The following is a 27,820-nucleotide window of genomic DNA, read 5'->3' as shown; positions in this document are numbered from 1 at the left end:
CTCGCTGGAGCCTGCCTATGATTGTTCCCAGTTTCCTCAGATTGTTTTGCCTGCAGTGCGGGTGCAGTGCCTTGCGCACTCCGAAGGTAAGGTGGAGGACTGCAGACACTTCAAGGAGCACGTAACAGTGGGTAGGTGGACAATAGAATTTGTATGTTTGGTGTGCAAGATGAAGGAGGAGCTACCTTCTGCGTTTTTGTGTCTTAGAGCTACGTTATAGAAACACAGGTGAAATAGGCTCATGGAAATAAGCTCTTTGATTCAGGGGCCAGTCTGCGCTGCCAGAGGGCTTGGGGCACTGTTGAGTTAGTCTGCGTATGTACTAACATGCACATGTGTGTCTTGGTGTGCTTCAGCATATCTATATCATAGTATGTTAAGATGTTGTCGAAGTTTAATCTGTACAGTACTGTGCAAACATCACCTTTACTCTTTAATGTCCAGTCAAGCAGACATTAACTATAAGTTCTTCATTTTTCAGCATCAGGAAATAAAGCAGGGAAATTATATTTGACAGAAAATTACAAACCTCAATAACTAAACATATTATATTTTTTTTAGTATTTAGTGTGTTCACCCTTTGCCTTTATTCCATTCTTTTAAGGAGACTTGTTTTCAAGTTTTCAAAGAAATGCAGGGATATTTTTCCACACCTCCAAAGTTCAGTCGTCGAAGTTGGTTGCTTTTTCGGTAATCCCAAACAACACATTCACTGATGTCAAGGTCTGGGCTCTGGGGTGGTCAGTCCATAGTTCTGAGAACGTGAGCAGCTTCTTTTTTTCCCTGTTTCCTTTTCTCAGCAAGAGCTTCTTGACAGCTACACATCCTTTCTGGCCCATAGCATTGAGTTGTCCTCTCACAGTGGAAGAATGGACAGAAACACCTGTGGACTAAAGCAAAAGTGGACCTTAATTTCCTCATGTCTCTCAGATAAGAAAGCTTTAGGTTTATCTGACAGACTAACAGATTTGGTGGTCTATCACACGGTTGTTAGGAGGTCTTTGGATAAAATCTTTTAATAACTCCAGTTTTGGAAACTCCTGCTTTTCCACTTTTTTACTATCCCCTTCCTTATGTAAGTCGGATATATTTAATCTCATCAGAAACATTAAATGAATAAAACACAATAATTCTGCTTAGTAGCCATTTTGACTGGAAATTAAAGAAAAGGAAGATGGTCTCTGACTTTTGCACTGTACTGTATTTTTGATGTTAAAATGTATCGGTGACAACAGAATAGTGTAGTCAAACAGCAGTAAACATGACAATACTTTATTGCACCCATACATGCAGTTCATTCTACATTTTTTGAAAGCAGCTAACATGCTGATGATACTAGAGATAATGATACAAAACCCAATTCATATTTGGGGCAAAAAAAAAATCCATATTTATGTGCACAGTCACTGGAAGTGGGACACTGTCAGTATGTGTCACAGGTCCATTTTCTAAGAACCTTGATTCGGCTCTTTTGCACTGCTTGGTCACTCATGGATGCCAAATGTCTGCTTGTTTGGTTGGTGATTAGTGAGTTGGATGGCCTAAGAGAAAGGAGGCAGAGGGTTTGGGGAGGGGGGGTGTCTTTACTCAGATCATCAGATCAATTTTCACTGGACCTTGAATATTTCATGCTGCAATTCATACAGCAGACACACAGATGGGCTCAACAAATGGCAAAGTTACATGTCCATATCTCGCAACCAGCACCCCCTCCCCTCACCCAAAGGGACAAGCTTCAGGAATGATGTCTGGCTCATGTTTCTGGTCACACCAACCATGTGGTTTGTGTAACCTACTGACACTGAGAAGGTCCTCAGCACAGAAGCAGTAAATTCAAATGTCCTCGTTGCTACTATGACTGCGGTGGAAGGAATGACAATTAAATCTAACGTTTCGCAATGGACAGCGGTGTAGAACACAACAGTTGTCCATGAAACACCCTGGAAAACGCCTTCGAATAAATGTCACGGGCAGAGGAGAAGACTTCATTATATCGCAGACCGTAATTAACCTAATTAGGTCAGCTGGTGAAAGTCCTGTGGTGTGACATGAAAGCGGAAACTGAAGACTGTATTTAAAACAATTTACAAATAAAACTGACTGTACTGAAAAAAAATATGCAAATAAGCAGAGGGCTGCTGTATGTAATGGTCTGTGGCGTCGTGGAAAGCTCAGTGTTTTTTTTTTTTGTTTTTGTTTTTTGGTCATTGGTTTAACTTGTAGTGGTCTGTAACTGTAACACTGAATCACTCAGGAACTTTTTTTATAATTTGAATACTTGTCTAACCATGTGTGTTGTTTTTCTTTGTAAGTGGTAAAGAAGCACAAAGACCACGTGGAGCTTTGGGTTTAGTCACATACGAAGTTAAAAGCAGCGCTGAGCTAAATGAATGCTTCATTTCTTCAGACTACCTCGTTACAGCACCAATCACGGAGGCGTCGACTTTTTACAAGAAAAAAAAAGCTCAAGCACGACCGAAGCACAGCTTTAAAGCTGCTCATCACGTACGAATTACGCGAGAGAAAATAACACGTTAATCCGACTTAACCCAGATCATTATGTTCGTAATGATCAACAAGTATTATCTGCGCTAAGAATGGGATTCACAAAATATTATACAGCAGGTTTTGTTATATATATTAAAATTGAAAAAAATAATGTTCATGTATTATACTTGTATAAATACATCAATAGGTAAATACTTATACAAGTACACACAGTTAAACACAATACGTGATAGGCCTACTTTGAATTGAAAACGATGTCTGACTATTTTTTCATCATCTGTCCGGCCAGCAAAGCCGAACACAAATAAAAATAAAGACAGGAGATGAAAAAATAAAATAAACAGCAAGTCTTATCAAAAACACTAATCTAAGACTCATCCGAGCATCAGTATTCCCCAGACCTTCTTGATAAGCTCGTCTATTCTCTCTGGATTGCTCGCCATACAATGTCTTCCAAATCCAACAAGCAGAAATTAATTTAGCATTGATGTCCCTCGCCGGATTCGACAACAAATCTCATTTGGTGTTTTTTTTTTCCTCCTCCTTTCTTCCTAATGTTTTTTTATTGGAGGCAGTGGACCTGGGCATTGTCAGGCAGCGGCAGGCCTCTTTAGAGAATCAGTGCTTTCTTTGTGCTCTCTGTATCCCCACACTGGCCTCTCTGAGATGGAATATCTCCCTATTTCTCCAGTTTAAAAAATCCATTGTAGTGCACATGCAAAATATACTCTAGATATAAAACTCAATTAAGTGCGTAATTGAATGCATGAATGAATGAATGAATGAACGAACCATAACCAGAAGCTCACTCTCTGAAAAAGACCTACATCGCTTAAATGATGTCTGCGTGGACAGGGACGGATCACGGTCTCGCGGGGCCTCTGGGGACAAGTGTCTTTAGAAGCCCTCCACCACCCACCACCCCCATCCCCGATTACATGACGATAAGACAAAAAAAAAAATAATGACGAAAAATGCGAGACCTGCGAAAAAAACTCCAATAAACAGCTCATGTTTGTCTATGTGCGCTGTGAACAGAGCTGGGAAAAAATGTAATGTAAACAAAAATATTAATTCTCTTTTAATTAAGTGCAATAGCCTGTTATTTCCTCTACAACTGAATTCCTGCACACTTTTGGTTTTATTCTTTTTTAAATGTAGTGGCAGTGTATAGGCTGAGGGACTTTTATTTCATTTATTTAGTCATTCCATATAAGACCTATTCGTTTATCTAACTTTTGCATATGCAGTTCAGTGTCCCCCGTCTTTGAGCCGCCTCAGGCCTAGTGGTCTGACCACCCCCCCACCCCAACCTCGCCCCCCATGCCCCCGTGCACCGGCCCGGTCAGTAAACCATCCTTTCTCGTGAATGAAGTCACATTTTTGGGAAATAACATTGCACCGTTATTTTGTGTGTGTTAAAATTCCACAGTAAGGAGGGATAATGTTAAAAAACAGGCACAAAGCCATGTCTTTGCCTTTTTGGAGCCTTTTTTTGTAAAATGAAAGCAATTAATAGCAATGGCTAAGTGGTAAAATGCAGCGCGTGCCATATATGTTGGGAAATGTCAGCAAAAGGTCAAGGAAAGGTGACTGTCAACCAATCTGGAGATCTGGCACAAACAAGCTATATATCAGCACATAGGGCTTCTCAAATAGGAGAGAAACTTGTTGATGCATTATAATTACGGGGAGACATCAGAGACTTCCACACTGCCGGTTCCATGTCAAAGTGAATTATGTTCACGCAGAGCATGAAATGCTTCTGAGGGCAACGAGGCTGGGAACCACCATCTAAACTGTACACTGTTACCACCACGTACTGTCAGTGCTAGCACAGTAAACAAGGACAAAACCTCGACTAGTGAATGTAAAAATGTCACCCACTGTTGCTAAGCGCTCTTTCCTCTTTTACAAAACTTTTAAGAAATGCATATGACACACTGCATTTGGCAAATGACTCACTGATGAATAAATGTTTTATATATATATATATATAGAGAGAGAGAGAGAGAGAGAGAGAGAGAGATAGAGAGACACAGATAGACAGACAGATATAGGTAGATAGATAGATAGATAGATAGATAGATAGATAGATAGATAGGTACACATGTACAAAATTGTGCAGAAGTTTGAACACCTCGCTCAAATGATATGTTTTACCTACAATTGACATTTTTCCCCAATATGTTAAATTTAGCAAATATACGATAATTGCAACTTAAAATGTGGTTGGACATTTGCTAAAACTTTATACATAGGTACATATACGTAAACGTTCAATTTATGACAGCAATATATATATATATATATATATATATATATATATATATATATACTGTCATACATTGAAGGTGCTGTGCAGGTATCAAAGTAACTGTTTAATTATTTTGAAGTCTCTAATTCCATTTTTTTGTAATTAATTTGTAATTTTTCAACGTCTAAAAAAATACATAAACGTTCGAGCAAATTACAAATGTACAAATATACAAATATGTATTGAAAGAAATGTATAAAATACTAATTATTTTTAAACTTTTAGAAATTTATAATGTGTGCTGTTTTTTAATTTGCTACTATCCAAGAGAACAGTCTGTAGTTTGCCTATTATTTATTTATTTAAATATTTACATGTTTTATTATTATTATTATTATTATTATTATTATTATTGTTGTTGTTGTTGTTGTTGTTGTTGTTGTTATGTGGATGTTTCCATCGTATGGTAAGGAGATAGATGTCAACATGTATTTTGCTTTGTTAACGAAGGCTGAACTTCTACAGGATTACAGTCTGGCTGTGTAATGAGTTAATGGCCTTTCCGTGTTCATTCTAATCCCGCTAATTGTTTTCACTGCGTTAAAGGATTTGAGGACTGACCCCTCACCGAACCCCCTGAAAAGATGGACAGGCATTTAGAGCGCACCTGACCATCTGTAGAGTCCAGTAGTTTGGACAGTATTAGTAGAGCCTAGAGTTACAAATTCAACATTCATCTAGAAGTTCCCGTGAAGAAACAAGAGCACCTTACGGTCAAATATATAACTTAGCATGTTATAACTGACCTATCACGCTATGACTGTGCTCATTAGAAGGCCGCGTGCTGCTCTTTTTTCGTGTCACGTTGGGCGAAAGGATGAAATATTTCGTTGCAATTAAATTACAGTGAAAATTCCTCCATTAGTGGCGTCCGCACAGACACGTAACCTAATAAAAACTCATAATCAATCGGCGCAGAAGCCCTCTCAGCTCCTCCAGCCCAAGCAATCTGTTGGCTTAATCATTTAGCCCATTTGGCATCCAGCGGGCGTTTGGATAGAAGACTCTGTCTGTTTTCTTCCTCCAACATCTGAGTTGCAGAATATCAGCCTCCATTTTAGCGCAGAACAGTGAAGAGTAACAGTTTTAACCTCTACATGCTTTAATACGATGTGACATGTATGTTCAACAGGGTTTTAGAATGACAATCATTAGAAGTAGAAAACAAGAAATTCCACAACTTTATAGTGAATAGTATCTACAAAAATATATTATGAAAAAAAAATAATCCCTTATGAATCTCACTCACATTACTATTAGAAGTACGACACCAAATATAGTTAAAATTCTATTTCTGTAACGTATAAAAATTTAGGATTGCACTTCTTTAAATTTCCCATTAAACAAGTGCAAAAGGGTCAAATTATACAGTTAAATATATAAATAGGAAATGCAAAAAAATCATATAATTTGTGAAAAGTTTGCTGGAGCCTGTTGAGCTTTTGAAGAGTGATACATTTCCATTTCAGAATATTACACCTCAGTTCTGAGGCTGGCGGTGAAGAGTCACGTGCTCCCTCGCCGCGGAATAAGACTGTGCATCACTGCACTAGTTCTGACTGTCCATTCGGCCTTTTTTAAAATCCGGCCGGTGCTGGTCATCAGCCCGGTCAGCCGCCGCGGACTGGACTTCCCTTAATCTCCGAGCCATGACGAGGAAAGCGTTTGGTGCTCGCGCTGCGGGGCGGAGACGGAGGAGGGAGAGCCGTGAACGCACACACACACACACACACACACACACACGAGAGAGAGAGAGAGAGAGAGAGAGAGAGAGAGAGAGAGAGAGAGAGAGAGAGAGATAGTGAGAGAGAGAAAGAAAAGTAATGGACCGACAAAGTACGGAACCACTCGCGGCTTTGGGGTTACTGTTTAAGTTGTTTCGGGTTTTTTGCCTAGAAAGAGAAAGAGCGAGAAACAGAGAGAGAGAGAGAGAGAGAGAGAGAGAGAGAGAGAGACAGAGAGAGAGAGAGAGAGAGAGAGAGAGAGAGACAGAGAGAGAGACAGAGAGAGAGAGCGAGAGCAGCGTTTTGGTCGTTTTCGTCGCGTTTAATCCGGATTTAGAGCGAAAGTGGCTCACGGGTTCCAGACAACCTGGCTCCAGTAGGCTACGAGGCTACGAGGCTGTGTGTGTGTGTGTGTGTGTGTGTGTGATTAGGCACCACGGGCAGGTGTAAATCTCTTGAATAGTCTTTAGGCTACGTTTGATTGGGGTGTAAGAATTCATTTTTGAGATGGTATCATTTGAAATTCGTAACTTACTGCTCAGCGTTGCTGACGGTGCCAGTTTGGCGGCTTTGTTGAAAAAAAAAAACTTGCACTGCAACAACACTTATCAGCTCTGTGGTCAACATTGTGTAGTATGTTTGTATCCTTGTTTCGGTGTGAGAATGTTAATTTGAAACGTGGTGCTCCGCTTTATGAAGACTTAGTGCTGCTATTCATTACAGTGCTTAACAATATTATTTAAGAAAGAAAAACCAGAAACAAAGCATGATTAAAAGTGAAGTATGACACGAGAAAAAGGGAGGATAAGTAAGAAAGCAACAGGTTAGATTTGTGAGCAAAAAAAAGAAAAGAAAAATCAACAGCTACAACAATAACAAAGTAATTCTGGAATTTTAAATTTGCAACCCAGACTGAAACGAATATTTTTTAAACTTGAACATTACTCAGTAACTTTCGAGTAATGCAACAAAATATAAAGACGTTTAACACCTAAATAACGATATATATATATATATATATATATATATATATATATATATATATATATATATATAAAGAGAGAGAGACAGAGAGAGAGAGAGAGAGAGAGAGAGAGAGAGAGCAAGCGCGCAAATTTGCGCAAGGCAGGCGAAAACTATGCGGGTTTGTGCCACTCTTGATTAGGGCTGGCTCCCCAAAGATGGCGAGAGAAATGAGATAATGAGCTCCTTTAAGTTTTTTTTTTCCCATGGACCGGAGCTGTCGCCAGTTCCCAAAACGACACTGTACATGGGCACCACGCTACTCACTTCTCATTTGACACAGACAAAAGCTGATCCACCCCAAATCCCCACTAACAAACCAAAGGGGGCTGTGGCAGAGGGGGTGGGGGTTGCACACCCTATAATATTTAAACTTATTCATTTCTCGACTAATTAACTGGAATACCACCTTCTTTTTGATACAGTGAGCAATTAATATGTAATGTGTGTCAAATGGGGTCTCCGGGTCACGGTCGGTCGCCAGGAGCATTTGTGAAGGTCTGCAGCCTCGGTGTGGGCAATGGATCTTATTAGGGTATGACCCCGGCGCTGAAAGGTTATGGGCTTTTCACTGCCTTGGTCTGAAAACCAAGATGTTTTCTAATCGGATTTTAATTGCTTAGCTGAATTAGGAGTGTGTGTGTGTGGTGTGTGTGTGTGTGGGGCGTGTGTCTGCCCAGTTGATCGAAACTTGGAAGAGCTACGTCCGAGTTTGGTGTTGAGTGTGGAGTTTTGTGTCGGGATTGTTCACTTATTAAATATTAAATAGCGACTTCGACTAAAATAAGGACGCCCAGAAAGACTATCAGTAAATATTGTAAAGAGGGCACTTCTATCCGCCTTCAATTTTACAAATTAAAGCAAAGAGAAAGTCTATCCAGAGAAGAAGAACTAGACGCAAAAAGGGTCAGGCCTGCTCAGCACCTCCTTAAAATCTCCAGTCTGTTGGAAAACTCGGGCGACTTTACAGCTCGTGTTTATATTTACCACTTGAAACATTCAGGTGCCGAGAAAAGCTCCATCCAAGCAGACTCAGCCGAAGCTCCAGCAATGCCCCCCCTCCAACCCCACCCAACCCCCATGCCTGCACAACGCCTTTATGCAAAACATCTGTGGGAATTTCAGTGAATGAAAGTTACTGCCAACCGCATCTTACTCGCTCCTACTTGCCTGCAGAGCCGCTATTTTCAGTATGAGACTGAACAGAAGTTTCAAATGTCGCTGGACAACTTTATTCGCAGCCACACACGATTCAGGCCATATGATAAGAGAGTATGTCCAGTTTCCAAATAACAGACTTAGCATTCAGAGAGAAAATGTATGGAAGTGACTTCAGTTTTCCTGTGACATGACAAGCGAACACCGTCCAAGTTGCTAGCAGAACCAGTGGGGGACGTTTGAGTCAGAGCAATGAAGACAGAGTACAATAGTTAATACTACTGCTATGATAAATAAAGCCTGTAAATATGTCAAAACTAGCCTCTTCAGAACTGCACATCAATACTGATGAAATCTTGCCACAGAAACAGATTAGTTAAATGTTTAAGGAATATAACCTGTAATTTTACATTTCAATTTTGCAATTCTCAAAACGTAAGTGCTGACGCTTGAAATTAGGGTCTAAAACTCAGTATACTTTTTTTTCACTTTCCACTTAACCCCCCTGAAGTTGCTTGGATTTTACACAGCTTTAAGATAAAGGGAAAACTTAAGGAAAAAATCACTGAAATGTTTATGCAAGTCACCACTAGGCCTTATCTGTATATAAAAGTTTTTTTATTTATTTATTTTTTATTTTGGAACAAGGGAATTTTTTGAAACATTAGGCTTGCAGAGGATTTTATGGCACATGAAATTGGAGCAGAAGGTTTGGCCTTCTTTCTTGAAAAATACATGGTAATTTGCACCATTTGAGAGTCGTAATACACTCATCAAGCCCTTAACTCAGAGGAAATTTGCTGAAAGTGAAAATATGAGTGATGATAAAACACACTGGCATTAGCAACAAACCCAGAATTCATTTTCTTTGAGCCTGTTAGAGAAACAATTCTAAGCAAAATATAAAAAGGTGTCATTCTATTTTGTCTGGAGAGAGAGAAATGGGGTGGGGGGGCACACAAAACAAGCATATATCATCATTATTAGAAGTAAAGTGAATACCTTACCTATATATAAAATGGCAGTGAGTCTCAGACCCATAAAAAGATAACAAATAAGAAGTCTTGCATCACTGTATTTTGGAAACCAAAGCTTCTTTAGGTTCAAACATAATAGATGAGCTGGTGAGCTCTGAGAGACACTGGCATTTGGCTGCTGATCTAAAAATCTTCCATTATTTTTGATTATATTATTTACTACTGAGAATTAGGCTAACTTGAGCATACATCGGGCTCACATGTATTGTATCTAGCATGCCCTCTAGCTCTAGCCCTGTCCCATTGCCAGGTCATATGGCCTCCAGACAAGGAAACAACAAGAGGCCCAAGATTTTCTCTTAAAACGAATAAAGGGGCACTTGGCACTGTGAACAAGTTTGCAGCATTAAGTCATTACCTGGAACAGTATAAGGGTCTGCTGCTCCTCCAATTGAATGCAGACTAAACATATAGGTGGTATGATCCTCTATCCTGCATAATAAACACAGCCATTTGAACCTATGGTATAGAGCACATGGAATGGAAGCATACAATTAGCAGACAAAAATGCACCACTGTGTATGCTTGCTGTTATAATTAGGGTTACCATGCTAACAAATGAACCCCAGATCTTTGTGTTTTGGTTCCTGAGGCACTGGGATCAAAAACATTGTTCATTTATCAGCAAGGTTCTGAGCATAACTGGTGGCATTTATGTTTACGGTTTGAAAAGGGAGTTGCTCGATGGCTGAAACGGATGATAAACCTGGAACTTTGGGAAAGAGATTATTGGTAAAGGACTATACTTTTGCAACACAGCAATCAACAAATCTGTCATTGAAAAAGCCATAGAGCAGTGGTCTCCTTAACAGTCTCTTTCAAGTCTCCATTTCAAAGGTGTCTGTCACATAAATACCAAACCAGTGTAACTCAAGATGACTCTGTGGCACATATTAACTGATATAGGCATGCCCTCCTAGTCTGGCATGTGCCACCTTCTGGACTGTGAAAGGAGGGGCTCCTGATTCAGTGCCAACTGACTTGCAGATTAGCATCAACTGACACAGAGCTATCACAGAAAATATGTATGTCCAGCTGCCCTTGTTTAGAAAAAAAAAAAGCAGCTAAGTATCTGGGTCATAACATAAGAGTCCAGATTGAGATATCTTATAAACACAAGTGGCCTATACAGGGAATACAGATTTTTGATTAGTTTGATATGAGCTGGGGATTTCTTGACAGTGGTGGTGATAAGAACCAGATCTTGTGATGTCAACAATGCAATTATAGCCATTTTATTTACTATTCAAAACAGTAAGCCTACACATCTTCTGAGTTTATATATGCAATGTTGATAATGGTAAAAAAAAAAAAAGTGGTAATTTAAAAAAAAAGTTCTATTTGGGGACTTTTTTCAGAGGTGTTAACCTCTTCAGATGTCTGGTTTCTATCACCATCACTATGAACAATTATGACTCTCCAGAACTAATCATTTTACATCAAACCACTCTGAATGACTTCGTTTACATCTTAACTATATAATTATTGAGAAACTTTGAAAAATCTGAAGAATTCCCCTTCAATGTACATACATGTTCAAGTACCACAAGCTGTAGTAGGCACTGCACAGTTGGAGGCCAATCATCTTAGCGCGATCCACCCATAGAAGTAGTCCACACATAAGAAGTTTGGACAGCACTGTGTCCTGCTATTCTGCTGTCTAAAATAAAAAAGCATAATTATTTAGTATATTAATAAATTCATTGAAAGTTTCAAATGTCACATAATCAAAAAGGGAAGGTTTCATGCTCGCCTTCTGAGCCAGAGTGCCTAAAAGTAATTTAAAATAAGAAGAACTTGAGTCAACTTGAGTCAACTGTGGGCTTGAGTGGGCTTTCCCCGCCTCTATTTAGCCATGTACATCTCTTAGACCTCAATGGATCTCTTTGAAAAGAAGTCAATGAACACATCCCCTAATTAACTAAAATAGTTTTCATCAATACTTGTAACAAGTTATTGCACAAAGTGATGAAAGCATGAGAGGACTCGCATAAAAATGACAGACAGGTCTGAATCATTGACAGGTAAAGTGAATCATGTTGCAGGCAGTGCTGTGGACAGCTTCACTGCAATGTCTCCATTTACATTTGGAATGCCCATTAATCAGTGCCCAATTATTGATATGCTTTAAGTAAAGGAGATGCGGGTAGGGCTAAGCACTCACAAAGCATCTGTCATTACAATGTCTTAGAGACAAGACGATGAAGTGGATGTCAATGGGGGGGTGGTACACACAAGTCACAGTGTACATGTGTGACTTTACAGAGACCATAACTCACAGCCCATTCCTTATTGACCCACCTGCTCTGATGTCTAGTGTGATGCCTCCTGATCATTCATCCATTACTGACTTGCATAGTCTTCTTGCATTTGCCATTGTAGCTCATAATTATTCCGGTATAATCCAGCTACAATAGCAAGCACTCTTTCAAAAAAGATGAAAAAAAGGTTTCTTTGGAGCCATGACATCAAAGAACCACTTTTGGTTTTCTGAAGAACCTTTCAAAAGATATGCGATAAGGAACCTTTACATTGTATGGTGATTCTTTAACATTTATAAACAACCAAAGTACATACCTGTACCAATTAAATAATTTGTCTAGAACAGTAGGCCAAAGCCCGGAACCTCCGTTAATAGTCTATTCTTCTGCTTCTTCCCTGAGCCTTTCCATAGTGTGGAGGTTATGTTAACTTTTAAAAGGTTCTTCATCCTTATATATTTAATTTATAAAAAATATTCCCTAAAGAACCATCCACTGAAAGGTTCTTTGGAAATCTCTACAAAATCATTAAACAATAGTGAGCACTGATAAAAATAAAGCTGCCAAATCTGTTTTTTGGAGCGATGACCTAAGAGAACCACTTTTGGCTCCCTGAGGAAACTTTCAGTAGGTGATTTCTTAAGATGTTTACAAATGATATGTGCAATATAGAACCTTTTAGAACCTTAAAGAACATCATGTGGGGTCTTTTAAACTTTAGGGACCTCCACATAATATAAGGTTCTATACGAATCAAAGGATTTTCCTAAGCAGTAGGTCCAAGCCAAGAACCATTTAGGAACCTTTAGTTAAGAGTTTGTTGAATTTTAAAGAACACACTACTCAATTTGTTGAGAAATGGAAGTTAATTATCCAAATATGTGTTAAATCAAACTACCTAGTGATATGTAAAATGACCAAATTTGGTTACTGAGACCAGTCTTTCCAGCTCGTGTGAGACAGAATTATACAGAAGGGTGAGATCTTGAGAACTAAAGCCAGCATGGAGAAAAACAAATGCATATAAGTATGCAAATGAAGAAATTAACAAAATTTTAGGTCAGGAACTAGTATGGAATGTTGCAAATCTTGGACATGCTGATGTTTACATGCTATGCATATTTATTAATTACCAAGTCTTATACTTTTTCTAAATACAGAGGATGTGGGGGGATTTTTTATATGCATGCATCAGCACAGATATATGGAACATCGACAACCAGTTCTCATCAATCAGCCTTGTTGGGCTTGGTATTTTATAACCACTCAGAGTCCAGAGAGCCTTAACCCTGTAAAACTTTGGACAGTGTATTGACCATTCTCTGAGGGTTGTTTACTTAATTAAGCCTGGTGGATGTTGAAAATGAGAGGGTGCTGCTATGTCAACACTTCCATGTGACACCTCCTGCTAAATTGGAATGTTCTGCTAATAGGGGTAGATGTCTAAAGAATAGCCATGAAATTACAACAGGCTAGAGGTCACAAACAAACACAGCTACACAGACGAAGAAGGCTGTATTCCTCACCGCATGTGTGGTCAAGTTTGCATACAATGTTGCAAGTAAACTTCTCTGGAAGGCCAGTAAAGTAGCCGTCAAAGATAACAGGAACTATTACAGCGATGCATTTCATTCCAATTGTGTTAGTGCAGTTTTTGAACTTGTATTTGGTAATTGTTTCTCTGAAGACATACTTGTAAAAAATAAGAAAAGTATGAAAAGCGTAAGAGTGAATATACACAATACATCCTTAAAATGGTTCTTTGTACTCTAAAAAAAGGTACCACAAAGGGTTCTTTGAGTGATACCATAGCAGAGCCACACTTGGATCCCTAAATAAGGATGGCTGAAAATTAGTGAGGGTGAAGAACGTTTCAAAGGTTAAATTATAAGCTTTTATACCAATCAATACCATTTTTGCTTTCTAGAACCTTTACAAAAGTGAAGGATTTTTAAACTTACATTATTAATATTGTTCTGCTTTTGTAATTGATGCTATATAGAACCATTTTCAAATTGGTTCTATACAGAACCATGTACACCACATTCTCCATCAATCTAAAGAAGCAATTTACCATGCAAAGAACCATTTTAGCACTGCAAATGGTTCTACAACTCATGTTACTAAATAGAACCACTGCATTTACTAAATAACCTGAAAGAACCATGTTTTTTAAATGTGTAGGGTTAGTTTGTGATATGAGAGGGCCCTGGTTTGATGAGTGCTATCTGCAAAGTAGCCTCGGCATGAAAACCGCCTCTTGTGGAGCAAGAGAGAATGTTTAGGTCATCGTCCAATTTTGCCTCTCAACTCAAACGACTAGCCACAACCAGCTGTTATTTACGTGCAAATGAATCCGGCCATGTGTGCTTGTCTCCAACGTTAAACAGAAAACTTGTCATGTGCACACAACCTAACCTCGACTTGAGTTTGCAGAAATTGGATATAGTCGCTGCGTACCAGTTCAAACAGCGTTTGTGACATTCTAGCTGTGGATCAGGTCTGCGTGTGTAAACAGATGCTGGTCAGAATATTAAGAATAGAATAGACTAATATAATTGGACGCCGAGGGGAGGGGGTCTCCGAAGAGAATCTGAACCAAGTCCTGAGTCAGCTCTGTTTCGCTCAACGTGTTCAGGAATACAGTAAGAAGTCCGAATTCGAGCATATTCGGTAATTTCTTGAACGGCTGCCCATTTAATGATTGCAAAGTCAAAACTCATTAACGTGCAGTGGACGCGCGCGCAGCTCTGTAATTTTCAAATATACACTCGCCCAAAAGAACAAAAGGGAGAGAGAAAAAAGGTAGAAGATGATGATGATGATGATGATGATGATACAATAACAGAAATGCGACAAAAGGGTAGTATTCAAATTCTGGAATGAAAAATCGGTGGGGAGAAAAGAAAAGAAAAGAAAAGAAAAGAAAAAAAAAATTCGACATTACCAGCACCAACACAGTCATTGTTTAATATATTTTAATAGATACGAAATATACGTGTTATAATTAAAGAAAAAAATTACTCAACCATCGGCATAAAAAATTGCTTAGTGATAATCGTGCATTTTGGGCAGTTGTTATCTGAAATGAATGATTTAGTCTAATCATTTGCTAAACCTTTGTCAATTTTATTTCGTAAAGTGTTTTGAATCGCTGAAAAACAAAGCAGAGGGGGGCCCTAGCCGTGACGCTGCAGACAGTGATTTCTTGCGGCCGAGGCTTCGCTTCGCTTTAGTTTTTCTCTCCTCCCGCCGGCTCCCCCCGTCCCCGCACTCCCTCCATCCCTAATGACGTCGCCACCGTTCACACGCCACGCAGCGAGGCAGCGCCGTTCCCGCGGCAGCCGCGGACTTTCCAAACACCTTTTTATAAGTCTGAAGTCTTCTCCCCTCCACCCGACCTGTTAAAACCACGCCTACGGAGGCCCACAATTGGTCCCGAAAGCGTCAAAGAGCCAATCAACGCGAGGCGAGCGTCCCCGCGACGCGTCGACACGTCCGCGCCGCAGCGAGCTTTATGGAGTTCAGAAGAAGCGGCGGGAGCGTCTCGTGTGCTGCTGGGAGCTCAGCTCGCCTCGCCTCGCCTCGCGCTCCCCTCACGGAAATGTGCGTGCGCACAGAACGGCCAAGAAGGAGAGAGTGTCCGCGCGCGTGAAGGTGCACGCCTCGATCGGGCCGGAGCTCGGGAATTATCGTGAGGAAGAGTCCGAACTCGCGAACCGAGGAGACCCAAAAGGCGCGTGCGGAAGAATGTCGGACGTCAAGTAGAAACGCTCTGACTCGCGCGATCGCTCTGGTTTCTTTTTTCTTCTCCTTTTTCTTCTCCTTCTTCTTCTGCTCCTCGCTTTCCGTTCACACGCCGACGCTTCTGAAGACAAACTCTACCAGCGAAGATTTAATGGATGGCCTTTTCTTGTTTTCTCTTGCAGCCACTTCGTGGGAACCCGTCTAACGAATAAAGCGAAACGCGCCTGCTCCGCAGCGAAGCCGGTGGATGCTTACCGATTTGCGAAGGATTTTTTTTTCTGTGGAGAACTTCTGAAAAAAAACTGGATTCTGACCATCCGAGCAGCAGCTAAAGTAGAAGCCGTTCCCTTCAAGGCACAACGTATCTGCGAGCTGGCCTTGAATGAGCTTCCTGATGAGAGATCCAGTCATACAAGGATCGAGCATGGCATACCACCCGTTTTTACCTCACCGGGGTCCGGAGTTTGCCATGAGCGCCATGCTGGGCCACCAGCCGCCCTTCTTCCCCGCCCTGGCGCTGCCGCCCAGCGGCTCTCTATCGCTGCCGGGCGCGCTGGGGAAGCCCATCATGGAGCAGCTGATGGGCGCCGCCGAGACCGGCCTGCACTTCTCGTCGCTGGGCCACCAGGCCGCCGCCGCCGCCGCGCACCTCAGGCCGCTCAAGACCCTGGAGCCCGAGGAGGAGGTGGAAGACGACCCCAAAGTGCACCTCGAAGCCAAGGAGCTTTGGGAACTCTTCCACAAGTGCGGCACAGAAATGGTTATCACGAAATCAGGAAGGTAAACATGGAGTTATTGTGGGGTCAAAAAAAGGACAAACAAACAAAAATTGGGCCAGTTCAGAAATTGACATGGTCGTGATTGGAGTTATCAATAGACACGGAGACTGACTGCATTGATTTATTGATTTGAGTTCCTTTACTTTTGGGTGCCTCAGACTTTCAGGGTTTCTTTACGTTCAGCACTTATCAGCACACAAGATTAGGCTAAGCCAGGCTTAGTTGTGAATGACTTTATTATGTGGGCTATTATCTGTATATGGGCACCTAGCATGTCGATGTAATCTTTACAACGTTCAAACACAGCCCAGCCTATACTATAAATGTTGGTTTGATTTCACCCATGGCAACAATTTAACCCAGTCATATTTTACGACTGCTTCAGGCACTGCGTAGACCTAATTTATCAGAAAGGACTTATTTTCAGTACAGTTCACGTTTGCTTTTGCTTGGAAATATTAAAGGGTTAAAAATCACACCAGCCTTAATGTGGAGTTAACAATATATATATATATATATATATATATATATATTTCGAGGACATTAATCATTGATGTCTTTGTATTAGCGTCGAATGAATTTAATTTAGTAGAAATGCATTAGGTATCGTTTGACTTTTAAACTGCTGTTTTGCTCGGTCGTGCTGTGAGTCTGAGAATGCTCTACAGGTAGAGGATGAGGGTTAGGCCTACTCAAGCCAAAATATTGTTATGGTTTAATGCTTTTACCATGCACATAAGCAGGCCATTTAGGTTTAACTCAAATAGTTTATTGATATTTAATGATATTTCCCCGAAAAACAAACAGGTTACTGAAGATCATTCAAAACTTTCTTCTTATTATTATTCTTATTATTTTTTTCTCATTCTTCGCAGGCGAATGTTTCCTCCGTTTAAAGTGAGGTGCACTGGCTTGGATAAGAAAGCCAAATATATTCTGTTGATGGATATCGTGGCGGCTGACGACTGCAGGTATAAATTTCACAACTCGCGCTGGATGGTGGCAGGCAAGGCTGACCCCGAAATGCCAAAGCGGATGTACATTCACCCCGACAGTCCGGCCACTGGCGAGCAGTGGATGTCCAAAGTCGTCAACTTTCACAAACTTAAATTGACGAACAATATCTCCGACAAGCATGGATTTGTAAGTGGCTTTTATTATTATTATTATTATTATTATTATTGTTGTTGTTGTTGTTGTTGATGTTGTTGTTATTGTTAGTGGTGGCCTTCTGGTTTATTAATTCACTTTTTATTTCATTATCTTTTTTTAATACGCCTACGAACTGGTGGCACGTTTTTTATACACCAAGTACTTTTTTTAATTATACATCAAATACAGTAAAATCCCGTATATTAAATACTGTAAAGTTTGACTGAAATGTCTATCTTTAGTGGAATCCAAAGTTACTCACGTTTCACTGTTTCACTCGAGTGGAAAAGCTTTGCTGAATGAAGCCTGCTAGGCCTCAGCTTGTTAGCACGATGAGGAGTTTGGGGGGGGGGTGCTGGTGGTAGAATGGTCTTGCATGGTAAATCTGTCAGCTACTGTAAAAATCTTTAAAAAGCAGCTCTCCTTTGTATTGCAGACGATTCTGAACTCCATGCACAAATACCAGCCAAGATTTCACATCGTGCGAGCCAACGACATTCTGAAGCTCCCTTACAGCACATTCAGGACTTACGTTTTCCCCGAGACTGATTTCATTGCTGTTACTGCATACCAAAACGACAAGGTAGGTCAAGACGTGCTTTATGTGTTGAGCTGTGTTTTTTTGCTGTTTATGAATCCAACACCATGTTTTTAATGGATTACAGTTCATTATACTATTGCATTGACAATAATGAAAGTGTTAGTATAGCTGCATATACTGTACAGCGATGGTGAAATCGTTGAGAGCACTTTGATTTCCTGTGCACAGTAAGTCTGTGCTCCATTGTATGACCCAAACGATCATAAAAGCCCTCCTTCAGAGTATGGGCAGACATCTCAAGAATGTATGTCTTACAGGTTATCTTAATTATGTTTAATCACACGAGGTCGAGTATTTGGCAAACTATCCCAGCACTGCAATGTGTGTGTGTGTGTGTGTGTGTGTGTGTAGGAGAGAGTGAGAGAAAGAGGGAAGTAAGGGGAGGGAAAGCAGATTATGGACGGGAGCATAGTTAAGAGAAAGTGATTTCATTCCTACCAGAGCTGAATATGTTTCAGGTGAACCAGCTGTTTATTCATTAGGTTGATAGTTTAGCTGCAAAACAGTTTGTTGCATGTCAGAGCTAAATAAGATGCAGTGTGTGGTGGGTGAGTGTGTGGGGGTGTTGCGAAGCTGTGAATGTAAACGTATTTTTTATGAGTGGAGGAAGCAGCTCCCCAGACCACCTAGGTTAGGTCACTGTGAAAAATTAATTGAGAAAAGGTCCAAGCAATAACTCAATACAGGCGTGATCTTGGCCAAAAAAACCCTGTAGACCAACAAATCTATGATATCCATTGCGCCAAACATCGTCCAGAGAGTCGTGCAGTCAGAATTTCTTCGTTTGAAAAGACTTAAGTGCGATTAGCGTCACTTTTTTGGTCAAATATCATTAGGCTCACAGGTGCCGTTCAGTGCTCATGTTTAAATGTGTAAATAAACGGAGAGTCTGTGGTCACACTGATTTGTTCAGACTAGTTCGTGTGGGTAATATATAAATATACAGACAGGCTACTTTAATTCATTGTTTATTCTTCGTTGTATTTTAGATAACACAGCTGAAAATCGACCACAATCCATTTGCAAAGGGCTTTCGCGATACTGGCAATGGAAGAAGAGAGAAAAGGTGAGAGAAAAAAAACATATGTATATTTATATAGGAAATGTATACATTGTTATAAAACTACGTATATAAGTATTTATTTGCTGAACACATATTACAACAAATACAAACAACATTAATACAATAATTATTAATTGTACGAATGCATGCTCGTTATTCTCCTGGTGGCAGTATTATTATTAGCTATTGTTCATTAGTTTGGATTATCAATACTTCGTTAAATCAAGGGTGCTGGCGATGGGATTTAAAACATCTATACGGTATCTGGAGGCACTGAGGAGAAATCTGGAACAAAACTTTGTTTTTCAAACTAGTTCATAAGACAACTTCTCCTTTTTTAAAACATATATTGTATTTACATTTTTTTTGCATTTGCTGTGATGCTGTATGGAGATTTAACACGCAAAAACACCTTTTACAAAGATAAATAGCTTTAAGTAATGTGCTTAAGACTTTATATGCATTAATAACTGAATCAATAGAATAACTGTGTGTGTTGTGAAGAGTAATGCACGTGATGCTAACAGGGCATAGCAGCGTTGTGTTTTAAACGTGTGTGTCGCGATTGGGCTGCAGGAAACAGCTGGCTTTGCAATCCATACGATCGTACGAGGAGCAGCAGAAGAAGGAGAACGGCACGTCCGACGACTCCTCAGGCGAGCAGGCCTCCTTCAAGTCCTTTCGCCAGGCCTCGTCCCCCGCGGTGTCCACTGTGGGCCAGCCCAACTTAAAAGGTAGCCTTAATGTTCAGCCACCGAGCCCACCCTGATCCCTATCCAAATAACAAACCGCTACAGGCTGTGTTACCTGTTACTTGCTCAGCTAACGATATGCCAAATGACTCCTAATATTTGTACACGTGGGTGTGAGTGTGTGTGTGTATAGGCCAAATGAGTTTAAGGAGAGTGGTCTAATTTCTAATGCAGGCCTGTTGTAATGCAAAATAGTAAGTTAAGATGGGGCGATAGTAGCTTAGAAAACAATTCATTTTCGTCCAGAACATTTTATATATCATTATATAATATTATATCATCATATTTACAGGTCATTTTATCGTTCTTTGCAGTTAATTTATTATAAAAATACGTTATAATGTGTAATGCATATGTTACAAAACATGTATAACATATATATTATGTTATTGCACCTGTAATAAAATATCAGTTAAACATATACAATTTCCACAGTATGTACATTTATGTGTGTTGTATAATATGTGTGTAATAAAACATACATAGAAAATATAAGTTAATAACCCTATAATAATATGTGGGTTAAATATAGACAATTTCCCAAAACTTTAGGAAGGTTCTGTGTGTGTGTGTGTGTGTGTGTGTGTGTGTGTGTGTGTGTGTGAGAGAGAGAGAGAGAGAGAGAGAGAGCACTTTCTACTGTTCAAGCTACTGTTTTGTATTAATTAATTATACCATTGATTAATAAGGTTATAACAAGCGCGAAACAAGCTGAAGCAGTAGATGTAACCTTGTTAAGCAGCCTAATGTTGATGGAACATCAACTTCACGCTCACACCGACGTGACATGTTTCCTTCTCCCACAACTCCTGCCACAGATTTCTGCGACAGCGACGAGGACAGCGACGACGACGACAAAGACGGGCACGTGAAGGAAGGGCCGGACTCCAGCAAGATCTCCACCACCACCGACGACGCCAAGGAGCACGAGGCCGCGCTCAGCAAAGGCCGCCTGTTCGGCGACGGCGATTCGGCGGCGCGCCTGCGGACTGAGAAAAGCAGGGCGGACTCGCGCCAGAGCCCCGTCACGGTCATCTCCAGCACCACGCGCTCGGCGGAAGATCTCAAAAGTCCGGCACGTGAGCAGAGCAAAGCGGACGACCCCCGGCCTCTGAGCAAGGACAGCTATATGCCGCTGACCGTGCAGACGGATGGCGGCGCGCACTTAAACCAGGGCCCCTTGCACAATTTCGGATTCCCGCCGGGCCTGGCCGGCCAGCAGTTCTTCAACCACCTGGGCGGCGCCCACCCCTTCCTCCTGCATCCTGGCCAGTTCAACATGGGAGGCGCCTTTTCCAACATGGCCGCGGGGATGGGGCCGTTACTGGCGGCCGTGTCCTCCGGAGGGGTCAGCACCATGGACACGGCCAGCATGGCGTCACCGTCGCAAAACCTGACGGGAGGCCCAGGTCTCCCTTTCCATTTGCAGCAACACGTCTTGGCGTCGCAGGTAAATGAGTCATTCATTCTTTTTGCTCGAGACGAGAGTGTTTGTTAGCCATTCACGTGCTGACTATTTAGTGTATGGACACCACTGGGCTATATGATTTTGTCGTTAAGTTTGATAAGTCAAGGTGTGACTGAGACTTGAGACTTGAGAGTGTGTTTTAATAGCCATGATAATAAATCATGACAACATGCTACACTCGACAGTAAAACATGCATATTCAGAGCACTGTCTGTGTTTAGTCTGTTTTTAGATGGCTATAATAATGACATTATAGCAATAATGGTTGGAGAGTTGTTAACGTTTTGCTTGTTGTGCTTAAAAGAGTCCCGAACTTAATGAATGGAAGTCCTTTTTGAGAGAACATATTTGGCCAAAATATTTGCAAGCATATCCACAAAGGAAAATGTAACAAATGCCTGGGAAATTGGCAATGAATGTTCTGGCTTCCAAAACACCAAAGTGCTGATGTTTTTAGTGCGTGTATTTGAGAGCCACTGCCTTGATGTCTTGTTGGCAGTAATTAAAAGGTGAATGCATGAAACAGGGCTATTGTCCTTTTTAGCAGGCTGTGATTCGGCGATTTGTTCATTTTGCTGAATAGTACAGTGTTTGTACAGGTTTTAATGCCATGTAATGTGGTAGTTCACTCCAATTAAAAGTCAAAACAACTCAGCAGTCAAACTTAAGGCATGTAGAAATTATTTCAGGATATCCAGCAATGGTTTAGCAAAAAATCAAATTTACCCAATTTTATATACATTTATACAAATATAGCCCAGGCATATTTGGTGTCAGTTTACTTCTTTGGTTTTGGAGTGGCGCTCTGAAGCTAATGTGGTAGCGCAGATTGCCATTACTTGTTAGCTGCATTAGCCTCGCAGCTCGGTTGCAAAACTAAAGAAGCAAACTTCACGTTTTGCCTGACCGACAATTTTTCTTCTAATCTAATGTGCATTTGTTTGGATGGTTGGTTTGCACACTGCTTTCTGGACTGTTGCTCTAAAGATCTCTCTCCACATCATCTTCTCCATCCAGGGCTTGGCAATGTCCCCCTTCGGAGGCCTCTTCCCCTACCCCTACACGTATATGGCAGCCGCAGCGGCCGCCTCCTCCGCGGCCTCCTCCTCGGTTCACCGTCACCCGTTCCTCAACGCCGTGCGCCCGCGCCTCCGGTACAGCCCGTACTCCCTGCCTGGTGTGCCGGACAGCACGCTGCTCACCACCGCCGTGCCGCCAGTGGGGGGCGGCGCCATCGACCTGAAGGCGGACGGCATGGCCTCGAGCCCCGCGTCGGCCACGCTGGACTCCACCTCGGAGGTGACCAGCCGCTCGTCCACCATGTCCTCGGGCTCCGTGTCGCTGTCGCCCAAAACGGCGCACGAGAAGGACTCGAGCAGCGAGCTGCAGAGCATCCAACGCCTGGTCAGTGGACTCGAATCGAAGCAGGAGAGAGCGCGGAGCGTGTCCCCGTGAGGTCACCGCGGCTCGAGTGACCCCCTCGAACACTGCATACGGATTGTGTACGACGACGCCCTTCTAGCGAAAGCGGGTTTACAACACGGACCTACATTGGAAAAACAAACAAACAAACAAACAAAAAAGTTTGATTTTCAAATGCACTTTGGTAATACACAAGGCAAAACCATTTAGTATGTATGTCTCCCGTTTTTGTTGTTAAATTAAAACACCAACAATGAATCTTTTTCCCCTCCTTATTTGAATAGGCTACCATAGAAGTATTGAAAATGAACAGCTTGGCTGAGGATGTCAGATAAAATAAGCTGCTGCTGTCCTACGTTTCATGTCAACTTGTTGGGGTGACAATGGATTACTTTAATATGCACTCTACATAGGGTCTTAGTTTATTGGATATCTCTTTATCTCATAAAGACTGCTGTGTTTGAAATGTTTAGTTCTTAACGATTTGGAAGCCTGACGTTCCTGCAGGCGGTTTGCATGTTATAAGACCACGTCACAGCTGCCGGTTTACAGTTTCTTTTGTATTATTTTTAGTTTTATTTTATTTTATTTTGGATTACCAAATACACACCAAATAGAGAATAGAAAGCGAGACAGTGCTTGCAATATTACATAACGGGTTTACTTCCACCTCATGGAAGTACAGTTTGAGAAAATAACAGAATGAGGTTGACAAAGTTTTTAGCCATGTTATAAGAAGTCCAAAAGTTGCCCCAATCAGTCAGCAAACACACTGGCGACATTGGTTCAACCCATTTATACTGTAGGTTACCACGGTACAAGAACTGCATCACTGAATCCAGCATTGAGATTAATCGGGAAAAGGGAATCTAAACACGGACATGGTTCTAATGACTATAATGTAAATAGTGACATATACTGTAGCTACAAAATATTTATGTAATTATTTCATATGGATATTGCGTGTAAATATAATGGAGTTTGTTTCTTCTTGGGGAGCTGTCCTTAATTTATTGTTGATATACCTGTGTAAAAAAAATAGTTTGTGAGGTATTAGCCTTGTTTATGACATTTTCTCATTTACGTCCCTCTATGGATTGTAATGTACCCCAAAAAAAGTATACCCGCACTGCTAGGTTTTCTAGCGGACACAATCATGTGCCATCGTTCCTTTTACTGTTGTCTGTGTTTTAAGTGCTTCTGTTCAAACGAATTAAAGGCGACAGCACATTGCACCAGTGGCGTCGAGCTGATCATAACTTCCTTTCTTTCTTTAAATGTTCTGCAAAAACGCTTTCCTTGAACGGTTTTAAGGAATATTCAAAAAAAGCCTGCTTTCTTGATCATCTGTGTCTTGTTTTTTATAAGGTCCGTAAATTATAGAGTTTGTTTACATTTTTTAAACAGCAAAGTCTTTTTCAGAATTTCAATAAAGAAGCAAACCACGTTCTACAATGCAACGACGGAGGTTTAGATGTTAACCAAAATAAAAGAGTAAAATAAAAGACGTAAAAAAATAATAACACTACTGTACTTAAAAGAATTATGGAGAGTGAAGCAAAACTGTAGGCTACATTCCAACCAAATCATAACAAAGTCTATGAAGGGGTTGATGGAATTATAATCTAGAACTGGGTATGCTGGTAAAACAAATCAACTGTTTGAAGATATATTTCACGCAGCCTGTAACATCCAGGACGTCTGGTCACATCTCTGGTTTTTTGTGGCCTGGCATATCTGAAAGAGAGGCTTTATTAAGATCCTTGAGGAGGATGTCTACAAAAGTCACGAAATCTCTTCAAGATCACCGATCACCTCTAGACAAAGAGAGAGAGCATCTCACGGCTCGACCTGTCATAACTGGAATTCTTTGGTGGACATTAAGCTGTATGGAGCCAGTGACCGAGCTTTATGAGGGCCACTGTGGAACCAGCACACATAACGTTTATGTCGCCTGATATGAACCTGAAAGAATGTATAAAATAATAATAACGTGATTGCCAACTCTGGGTTGCGCCCAGAGTCACAGGTTTATCAGTCCCGTATCTTTATTTGTATATAGTACGGTTAATAAGTAACGATAGTGGCGCTGGAGAATAGGAGTAAACGCAAGGCGAACTATCTCAATTGCTCCTTCTATTGCTCACCTGGCGCCTTCGGTATCTTACCTGATTTTATTACTCGGCAGGCGACGGTGCGTCTGCAATAATGTTGGAGGGGAGTTTTCCTGCTGATGTCAGCTGCTTATCGCCACCCAGCGGTTACAGGGCAAAGTACACGTCAAAGAGCAAAGAGATTACTCCCATGGACTCGTGATAGGGCTCGCTGAGGTGGGTAGTAGTTATATTTGTCCAGTTTGTTTTCATATGCAGATATTTCTGAAAGGAATCTGTGAGGTTCGTTTCTCTCATTCAAATATAGTTAATAACTGCTTTCTTTTCTGCTGCACTGTTTTGCTGATTATCACGTTTCTCCCGTTCGAGCTTGAGCTATTTATTCATAAAAAAGCATTTAAAAAGTTCCGTTAGTGGCCAAAACGTTCCGTTAATATTTCCGTCTTTTTTCGTCAATAATTTTCATCAACGTAAAAACACCTGTACTTGAACATGAATATAGGCTACTTTTCCCACCTTATCCACTGGTCAAACTGACGTGAAAAATGACATATAAATATGCGCCGACAAATAAAAGCATGTAGGCTACAATAAACATATTTTTATTACTGGTATGATACGAGCGAAAAAGGTGAATATCTAATTCTATTTCTGCCATGTAGATCACGTTTAGCAGTAAAAGATCCTCCTCGACCTAAAAAAGCATTTGAGTTTAATCAGGGCTGGACTTGAGTGAATTAGACATTTGCGTTCAGATTAAAAATAAACGGATACATCAACATTTTATTGACAGTGAAGCCTCAACCTCAGATCACAAAGACAGTTAGATAGTAAATAAATGTGTTTTCCGAAAAATAATTAATGACCACGGCCTGTGTGCGAGCTTGGATCTTCATGATGACTTGTATCGCAATTTCTGAAACAATCTTGAACTTAATTGCTATTTTTTAACGCAAGACATGTTAAATGTAGGACAAAATGACTTTTTTTGTTTTTATTTCCAAATAAACACGCATTGATTCTTAAATAAATAGATTATTAAAAAAAAAAAACTACCATTTACTAAATAACACAGATTTACGTTTAACGGTCTAACAGAACATGGTAAGACCGTTTGCCGTTCCCTCAATCTGATTTCCACTGAGAAAACAAAAAACAGAAATGAGCCATCAGACGTGCAGGCTACCTTTCGCTAGAATGTAATTCAGAGCAATATTATGGCTCGATGATAAAATGGTCGTTAAAAACGAGGGGAATCAATCAGACAGATTAACTTATTTGTAACTGTGCTACGTGTTTAGAGCGATCATATCATATCCACAGATCATAATGTGCAAGCACTTTATGATACTGTAATAGCTTTCCCAAAGTCATCCGGTATGATGCGTCCCTTACAGGCTGTACTGGGGTCAAAGATCCCCTGGACGTAGCCAAAGATCCGTTGGATCCTCTGATAGGCTGCTGCGGAGTGACGATCATTTTCACACCATGAATTTTTAATTAGGCTCGCTCTTCACCTTTACACTAATTTTTTCAGTTACAGCTTTACATGACGCGTCTCTCAACACTGAGTCACATGGAGAACGTGGTTAGTGCGAGCATCACTGTACAAGAGTCCTGCTCCACATCTCTTTCTTTCTTTCCTTTTTTTCTTTCTTCCTTTCTTTTCTTTCTTTCTTTCTTTCTTTCTTTCTTTATTTATTTATTTCTCTCGTCTTTCTCTCTTTCTTTCTTTCTTTCTTTTTCTTTTTTCATCCTTCTTTCTTTCTTTCTTTCTTTCTTTCTTTCTTTATTTATTTATTTATTTATGTACTGCTTTATTTATTTGTTTGTTTATTTATTTATTAATTAAAAGTAAACAAACCTACACTCTTTAAAAATATGGTTCTTTAAGAATTCTAAACAAAAGTATTCTAAATACTAAGAACTTTACTACAGAGCCCTTGATGTTCTATATATAATTCTATATAGAATAAAATGGTTCTATTTAGAACCATTTTATGCTTAAATGGTTCTTTGCGTGGTGGATCTGTTCTTTATATTGATGGAGAATGTGTTTGTTTGGTTCTATATAGTACCAGAAAGGGTTCTTCCATTGTTACGATGTCAAGCTCGTTTTTTTTTTAAATAGAAGCACCCCTTTTGGTGCGATGTAGAACCGTTTTCAAAAAGGTTCTATATACATATAGAGCACATTCCCCATCATTTTGAAGAACAAATTAATCACGTGAAGAACCGTTTAGGCATGCAAATGGTTCTATATAGAACTCATGGCCATTACCTTTACTAAAGAACCTTTGAAGAACCATTTTATACTGCAAAATTACGTTTGAAGGAAAAATAAAATCTGAAGTGTGTGCCAGTGTGTGAACTCGCTCAGCCTCGCTCTCTCTCTCCACACACACACACACACACACACACACACACACACACACACACACTGGCCGCCCTACCAAAAAGAAAAAACCCTCTATTGTTGTGGGTTGTTTGCGTGTGGTTTGCGCGCCATCTAGCGGCGCCTTACAGAACAAATCTCGAATTTCTCACATCGTGTAGAACACAAGTAAACAGTTCCTACTGTTTTTGTCAGAAAATGTTCTCTAAGCTGCCAGAATGTCTGAGTTATTGTGCATAATCACTACAACAGGCGGCACTACAAACTCAGAAATGGGTTACTGATCATCATGCCGTATA

General features: G+C 40.5%; 1 protein-coding gene across 2 annotated transcripts; it reads left to right on the top strand.

Annotated features, from left to right (window-relative positions):
* tbx3a (T-box transcription factor 3a) lies at window positions 1–23,715 on the top strand. 2 transcript variants are annotated; one of them, XM_036580176.1, is made up of 8 exons: window positions 1–131; window positions 15,958–16,555; window positions 17,430–17,697; window positions 18,143–18,289; window positions 19,297–19,373; window positions 19,947–20,104; window positions 20,941–21,572; window positions 22,608–23,715. In XM_036580176.1, exons 2-8 carry the CDS (start codon window positions 16,158–16,160, stop codon window positions 23,043–23,045), a joined length of 2,118 nt encoding a protein of 705 aa, XP_036436069.1. In that variant the 5' UTR covers window positions 1–131; window positions 15,958–16,157; the 3' UTR covers window positions 23,046–23,715. The 2 variants fall into 2 exon arrangements, with proteins under 2 accessions (XP_036436069.1, XP_036436068.1); XM_036580175.1 differs by lacking the exon at window positions 1–131 and having other exon boundaries at window positions 15,636–16,555.
* Window positions 23,716–27,820: the final 4,105 nt, after the last annotated feature.

The sequence above is a fragment of the Colossoma macropomum genome, unplaced genomic scaffold (assembly GCF_904425465.1).
Source record: "Colossoma macropomum unplaced genomic scaffold, Colossoma_macropomum, whole genome shotgun sequence".
NCBI classification, from domain to species: domain Eukaryota; kingdom Metazoa; phylum Chordata; class Actinopteri; order Characiformes; family Serrasalmidae; genus Colossoma; species Colossoma macropomum.
This window is presented reverse-complemented; position numbering and strand designations above follow the sequence as displayed.